This window comes from Charadrius vociferus, unplaced genomic scaffold, assembly GCF_000708025.1.
Source record: "Charadrius vociferus isolate BGI_N301 unplaced genomic scaffold, ASM70802v2 scaffold373, whole genome shotgun sequence".
NCBI classification, from domain to species: domain Eukaryota; kingdom Metazoa; phylum Chordata; class Aves; order Charadriiformes; family Charadriidae; genus Charadrius; species Charadrius vociferus.
The window spans coordinates 344,768-352,042 of record NW_009647681.1 but is presented as its reverse complement, the minus strand read 5'-3'; the positions used below and the strand labels follow the sequence as shown (position 1 = coordinate 352,042).

Below are 7,275 nucleotides of genomic sequence, written 5' to 3'. Positions count from 1 at the left end.
GGCAGGGCCCCCCTCCCCAACCGCCGCAGCAACGGCACCAGGAAAAGGAGAAAGAAAACACGACACCCTTCACAGCAGGAAACCAAACGGACGAGCACCTCAGGAACAAGAACTGTCACACTCCAGAACGCTATATACGAGAGAGAGGTCAGCGTGACGGCTCGGGGCAGGGGTCGCCTCGCACGGGCGCAGGAAGCCGGCTGGCAGGGGACCGGTCCCCGGGCAGGACGGGAGACTCCTTGGACACTGCAGAAATACACCACACGGGGTCCAGCACTTCACCGAGAACAAAACCAAAACCTACACGCTAGCATGGGGAAGCAGCACTCGAGAGGGGACCACGTCCCCGCTGACATCCAGCCCAGAGCCTGCAGAGCTTGTTCACCACATATGTGCCACTCAGCCATGGCTTCGCCCCTGCCCTCCCTTACACAGCGTGTCCTCATCGAACACGCTTGTCCACTCGGAGCAGGCTGGGGCCACAGGCAAGCAAGCACAGCACAGAGGAGGAGAAACGACAGCGTTAACATCTGGTGGAGTCAGTGCTGCCACCTGCTCTGTCCTCCTGACTCACAGTCTCACTCCAAAGCAGCGCAGTCTCTTACCAGCAAGAGCACAGCTGCCGCTCAGCAGGCAGGGAAGGACCCGGACATTCCTTGCTGCAGAGTACAATGGAAGCGAGTGCACCGTGGCTGCAGAATTGCCCATCATCACCTGCTCTGTTGATGAAACCCTCCTCACACCGCAGTCTCCAACCCCTGGAGCTCAGTTCCTAACCAGCCTCTTCCCCCCCCGCCCCCGCCAACCTTGGCTGCTCACCCTGCTGAGGTCAGGCCTGCAGCTGGGTTCAGAATGGTGCTTTAGCTTCCATCTCTGGCCGACTCCAGGGACGACAGGGTTGGGACCAACACCCCAGGCAAACTAGAGGTCTCCTTGTTTTGGAACATCTCACCTCTTCCCGGCACCACATCACCGTCTGGAAGACAAAGGTTAGAGCCCAGAGTTCTGTGCCGAGTGCTGCTCAGTGCGTAGCCCATCCAGTGAATGGCTGGGAAGCGGCATGTCAGACACTTCAGCTCAGAGAAGAGAAAGGCCAGGGCTAGGAGGGGGAAGCCTGGAGGCAACGTTCTAACCCGCTCCTTGTTCAGGAAGTTCACTGGGAAAAGCATCCCAAACAGCTTCTCTCTAAACTCCCAATCAATCAGAGCAAAGCTGATCTCCCCCTCCAGCAGGAAATCCCCAACTACCTGCTCTCTCCTGACACATTGCGGCTTTCATCAGGTTTACGTGCTTCTCAGCCCAGAGGACAGCAGTATCAGTTCAGCTACATGATAAACACATCACCAAAACCCACCTAGTATGGCGAACCGCACCTCCCCACAAGACTGCAGTTTCACTTGTGCCATCCTGGTCTGTCTCCTCCGCTCAGGAGCCGTTCAGCAGCCAGGGGATCACACGGACTTCAGCCCCACATCTTGCTTCTCTAAAACAACTCGGTAATCAGCTCAAATCTTTGGGGAGGGGAGAGAGGGATCAAAGTGTTTGTGGAAATGGAGCCTGGCCACAAATAGCTTCTCAGCTGTGTCACACAGCTGTAAGTCTAAGCACTCTTCCAACACGCACAGACAGAAGCTGCACCAGGAAAGACATTAACCACGCCACAGCTTAATGTTCAGTAATATGCAGACACTCGGGACTAGCACTGCCACCGCACTGCCCAGAAGGCGGGCAGGCTTGCCCCTCTTGTCAGATGAGCCGCAAGAGCAACACAAGTTCTGACCACAGGATCCAATTCCAGAGTTAAATCCCATCAGCCTCCTTCTAAACTTGGACGATTCTCCCTTGTGTTACTTCTCTACCAGCTTTGCTGGAGGAAGGAAAGCACAACGTTTTCCCCGTTCAGGTAACTGAGCTACCTGCTGTCAGCTGCTCAGCAAGAGGCGCGAGCTGCCCGTGCTCCTGCAGTGCGCCTCTGCAGAGAAGCGTTTTCTGGGCAAGCATCACTACTTAGTTGCACCAGCCATTTGTTTTTGCCTTCAAGAACAGCAGCACCTTTGCCTGCGTGCCAGAATCCTTCAGGAGAATTTGGAAAGATTCCAACTCAATCTCTCGAGTTGAGCTTAGGGAAAATGACGGCAGCATGAAACGACAGCACATGGCAAAGGCAGCCACTGGCACCACCACACCACAGCGCCACGCAAGAGCTCTGAGAGCACAGAGAGCGCAACACAAGGGGACACAACGGAAGCCAGCAAGGTCGAGAATAAGTCACTTTTGGTACAATTGCAAAAAGATATCAAACAGGACTTGCCTCTTTTTTTGTCTTTTTCTAAGTTTTATAAATAAAGTCTGATAACTCTTTATAAAAACTAACCTCAGAGCCACAAACAGTTTGCGGGAGGTTCATGAGAAACTTTAAAATTATTTATTTATTAACTTTTAACTAGCAAAGTCTCCGAGAATATTTCCCCATCCATATGGTCAAATATTCTCGCCCTCTCAGATAAAAAAGCTGACTATAAATACGCTCTCTCTTCTGTCTGATTTTAATTTTAAACTTAGATAATTTAATAACTCTTAAAATGATGTTTCTCTCTTTAAATAAAGGGCTATTTAACCACATAAACTGGTTGTGTAAACCATCACACTAGAGACACTTGATACCCTCAAAACACGGGAACAACTAGTGATTTTGGTCTTGTTCAGTGCAACACATTAGGCACAAAACCGGCCTGCAGTCAACACGGTACCTTCCCTCCCTCCCTCCCCTGGGGTGCTGGGCCCCTGCAAGGGCCCCGTCCCGGCTCCTTCCCCCCTGCTGGGGCAGAGGCAGCAGGGCACGACAGCATCTTCCTTTCCACCACTGCTAGTTTACACGGCTAACGCAACGGACGTCTGAAGGAAACCCACTGTTAGGGCACAGAGGCACACCTAGAAAGGAATAAAAACCTATTACACAGAACACCCCAACTGTGACTACGGGTACCAAATGAGACAAAAGCAGCAGGTTCGGGCGCCGGGCAGTTAGGCGCCGAGATGCACCACCTGGAAGAGTAATGAAATAAAGCCTTTGGAAGTGACCGAAAACCAGGGTTCCCGGCCCCCAGGAAGAAAGCCTCCCTACGGACCTTCCCCAAGCCCCTCTGCCGCCCTGCCGTCGGCCACGCTGCACAGACTTTCTTTGGCTGGAAAACCAAAATCTTGCAGTCTGTCCCACGGGCGCCCGAGGGCTACAGACCGCTGGGTGGGAGGCTCTGTCTGCACAGGACAAGGGACGCATCACCACTGCTCATACCAATCTGGACACAACAAAATAAAACTGGAGTGATCAGCAGGCCAGTCCTGGGCCAAGTAGAAGGAACCCAGACCCGTGTGGGGAGGGTTTGTGCTTTGGGGATTCCAGGCTGGTTTTGTGCCTAATTGCCCTGCACAGACAAGCTCAGGCAACGCTCGCTTCACTAAGACCGGGCGTCCGTTTTGGATTTCACTATCGTGATGACACTAGTAGTAGCAACCTTGCCAGGGACGAGGGGCCCCATACTGGAGGTGAGAGGCCCCCGCGCAGGGGTCACGGGGCTCCGGGCCACGGTTCTGGCGAAGTTCTGGAGAGCCTCGTATTTGGAGCGGAGAGCATCGAGTTCCATTTTCATGCTGGCGTTCTCGGAGGCCAGCTTCTCCACTTCTTGCTGCAACTCTGCCTTCTGCTTCTCCAGTTCCTCCTTCTGGGTAACACGCTTGACTCTGCAGCTGGCCGCGTAGCCCCGGTTCTTCAGCGTGCGCCGACGCTGCTTCAGCTGGATGATCTCCTCCTTCGACAGGCCCCGCAAATGCTGGTTCAGCTCCCGCACAGACATGGTCACCAGCTCCTCATCTGTCAAGCTGGTCCCATTCTCGCCTGGCTCCCGCTTCACCTGGAAGAGAAGGCAGCACACAGCCGTGAGACTTGGAGCGGGTGCCTGCACCCGCTACCCGCACCCCTCTCCTCCACCTGCCGCTTTACCTTCAAGGCCTTGTTTCCTTTGTTGGGGGTCGTCATAACACGACAGCCTTGTCAATCAGGTTCTGGAAGGGAAGGAAGGTCAGGTTAGCCCCTCAGGAGACAGGAGAGCCTGCGACATTCCCCTGGCAGGGTCCAGCAGCAGTGCCCCATGCTGCTGCACATCCCACTCCCCCCTCCCCAGACCGCACTCGACAAGCACGCGACTGAGCTGGACTCACAAACGGCAGATTCTGTCCCTGAGCAGAAACTGCTGCCCTTCCACACCCCTACTCCCACGGCGACTTTGTGACAATGCTGTTTTTTTTCGCTTGGGGTGGGGGAAATTAAAAAACTAGGAGGAGTCAGAATACACGGAAGCCACATTTTTAAAAATAGCCTGGCAGGCAGCAGGCTGGGTCCAGAGCACGGCTGCTTCGGGCCAGTCATGCTGACTCAGCACGCTGGCACTCTGCGCCTCTTGCTCCCAGCCTCATCCTTGTCACTCCCAGGCAGAGCACGGCAGCCAGTCGCTCCAACGCGCCCTTCCCACAGCTGGCCAAACACGGCCCAGAAACTCCCCAGGACAAGAGTCCTACCAGATTCCAAATGCCCCCAAGGACACGCGACCCTGGGCAAGGAGTACAGGGGAAGCCCATGCCTCCACGACACACCTCGCCGGGCATCCTGCGGGACAGGGGAGCACCACCGCTGCTCTCGCACCTCTCCAAACTTTTTCTGCTTCCCAGGAAAGCCAGCACATCCACGTTCAAGTCAAAGTTCCGCACCCAACCTTTCCCAAGGAGCAGAAGGACAACCTGATACAAGGAATTATTTGGGCACACTGGAATCCCATCACAAATTTGGGCTGATGCCTCAGCAGCCTTCACCTCTCCCAGTCACACAGAGCTGACCGCAGCTGTAGGTCTCCTCTGTGAGAAAGTCCCTACTGGTGTCTGGCAATGCCAGGGCACAGACCCACCTGCTCTATCCCAAGGTGTGCTCATAAGAAAACAAAGATTACAGGTGGCCAAAACCAGAGGGGAGCAAACTCCTTCATTGCCACAGGAGACACGACATCAGAACTGGTAAGAGCAATTCCCAGGCCCGTTTGTACAACGAATCATACCCAAGCTCCTGATCCTGTCCCCACACACCTCTTCCCCTCAGGCTTTAGTTCAGGGTGCTGCTACACTGCCCAATGAATTAATCTGCCCAGATATTGCTCGACAGACATAGCTGTGCCTCAGACAGCCAGGAACTGCAGACCTCCTTAAGCGAGGCAAGTGTTCCTGTCCAAGCACAGCCTACAAACACCTCTGTATCTTTCATCTCTTTGGTGCCAAACAGTCAACAAAATTTTGTTTGCTACTGCTTTGCTAAATGTAAGAGGCACTGATATACAGTAATAGCCAAGAACTCGATGCAGAAGTCAGCAAATACAAATTTATGCTCTTCTAGCAGCTGTGGCGCAGGCTCCCCGCAATGCATCTACCACCTATTAGAGGTGAATGGGGTCAGCATTCCCCAGGACACCGGCAGAGACGCTCCCAAAGCCTCCAGCCTGCCGGCAGGCAGGCTATTTATACCCTGAGGACAATGCTTCCAATGAGATGTCCGCTACAACCCGACCGTGCTGGTGCAGAAAGGGTCACTTTGTCATCCAGGGAAGGTAGCTGCAAAGAAGCAGGCTGACACAGAACGGACAGCACACAACCAACTGCTTCATAAAATCCCTTCTTTGCTCTTTCCCGTACTGTTGTATCTCTTTCCTCTGCTCCTACTTGGCAAAGAACGCAGCTGCTGAGGAAAGGGGAAAAGGAAGGAACAGCCGGGGAGACCAGTAACGTCACCCCTGCAGCACCTCTCTGCACCGTCCTCCGGCGAGCGTACGCAGCCCAGGGCAGGTATGGTCAGAGGGACCACCAAAATTTGTTTGCCTCGCAGGGCTAAAGAATTTCCAGCTGCCTGGCAAGCACTCAAGCTTCCTTCATTACAGCACAGCTGAAATAAAACAAACAAGGCAACAAACGTGCTGCATCAGGCAGGGTGGTGGGAAGAGAGCGGCTTGGGGCAGGCTGGGGGATCAGCAGGGGCACCCGCACAGCCCAGACCCTGCAAGGTCCCCCTTCCCAAGGGGATCAAAATGAGACGCAGCAACACACAAGTCAGTCAGAACGGGAAGAACAACCCAGAGACGAGCTGTTGGCTATTTTTTGGGTCCCGTTTGAAGGATCAGACACAGGGCTATTTGGCAGCTCGCAGAGGACACCCAGAGAACTGGCACCAAGACAGAGACCAAACTTGGCCTAACTCTCCAGACTGCTGATTGCTCAGCTTTTGATAGCTTCCTGAAGAAAGATCACACTGAAAAGTGCCAAACGCGATGACTGCAATGAAGAAAATGCAGCCTCAACACATTTCCCCAGAGCTCAAAAGGCCTGAACTCAGCACAAGCGCAGCCAATTCTCTCCTCAGCTCAAAGGCAGCACAAGGGAGCTGACAGCACCGCGCATGATTCAACGCAGGCCCCATTCTCCACATTCCTGATCACAGAACCGTGCCACGAGCCCCGTGTAAACACGGTGACGTCACCCGTTCCAGCGCAGGCTGGCCCGGAGACTGCGCCGGGAGGGAGCGAGACCCATCCGCAGGGACAGGGAGGCAGAGGAAGGGGCTGTGCCCCACACCGGGCTCCGCGGCACCAGGCAGGCAGAGGAGCGTGGTTCGCCGGCAGCAGTCGGGCACACTGCACGAGAACGCTCTCTCCTGGTGTGGGTTTCATACTCTGTTTATTTGCTTTCTTCTGAATTAGCTCACACAGCCCTCCCAGGAATCCAAATAAATCGGATGGCTCCCCCAGTTACACATGAAGTCAGGACAGTGCCTCTGCTGTGCCCCCCCGCCCCATGAGAGTCCCTGGTGACCCCACATCCAACCCGGGGCGCCCCGACAGCAGTTCCACCCCCAGGGAATCGGCCCACCCAGGCAGCTCTAACTCTGCTGACACAGGTACCAGAAGAGACGGCTCTCGGAGACCCCTTCCAGCCTTCTGGTAGTGCCCTCCTCTACCCACGCAGCTCAAATCGCGTGTTCCGGGCAGCAAGACCCCCCGGTGCACACAAACGCACACACACACACACAGACACGCGGGTGCTCCGTGCCGGTCAGGCATCGCAGACCCACCGGAGGGGCTTCAACCCACTGGGCTCCGAGGACGCCGCAGCGCCGAGCAGACCCCCAGCCCGCTCCGGGGGCCCGAACCTCGCACCGCGTCCCCTCGGCCGCCGGCTCTCCCC

The 7,275-nt window shown here is 55.3% G+C and overlaps 2 protein-coding genes across 2 annotated transcripts in view; both read right to left on the bottom strand.

The window, feature by feature from the left end:
- The window catches only part of SIRT7 (sirtuin 7), a 6,476-nt gene extending 5,506 nt beyond the window's left edge, over positions 1-970 (bottom strand). Inside the window, exon 1 of the mRNA XM_009881286.1 lies at positions 953-970. Coding sequence (XP_009879588.1) covers positions 953-970 — 18 coding nt within the window. The remainder of the gene's footprint in view (positions 1-952) is intronic.
- Positions 971-2,307: 1,337 nt separating this feature from the next.
- MAFG (v-maf avian musculoaponeurotic fibrosarcoma oncogene homolog G) lies at positions 2,308-4,064 on the bottom strand. Its single transcript, XM_009881267.1, has 2 exons — positions 4,001-4,064; positions 2,308-3,911 (listed from the first exon to the last, which is right to left on the bottom strand). The coding sequence occupies exons 1-2, from the start codon at positions 4,034-4,036 to the stop codon at positions 3,459-3,461; spliced, it is 489 nt and encodes a 162-aa protein (XP_009879569.1). The 5' UTR covers positions 4,037-4,064; the 3' UTR covers positions 2,308-3,458.
- Positions 4,065-7,275: the final 3,211 nt, after the last annotated feature.

Coding starts and splice junctions, on each gene's coding strand:
- MAFG (XM_009881267.1), bottom strand. CDS start 4,036: ATGACGACCCCCAACAAAGGAAACAAGGCCTTGAAG. Junction 3,912..4,000: donor AAGGAAACAAGGCCTTGAAG/GTAAAGCGGCAG, acceptor CTTCTCTTCCAG/GTGAAGCGGGAGCCAGGCGA.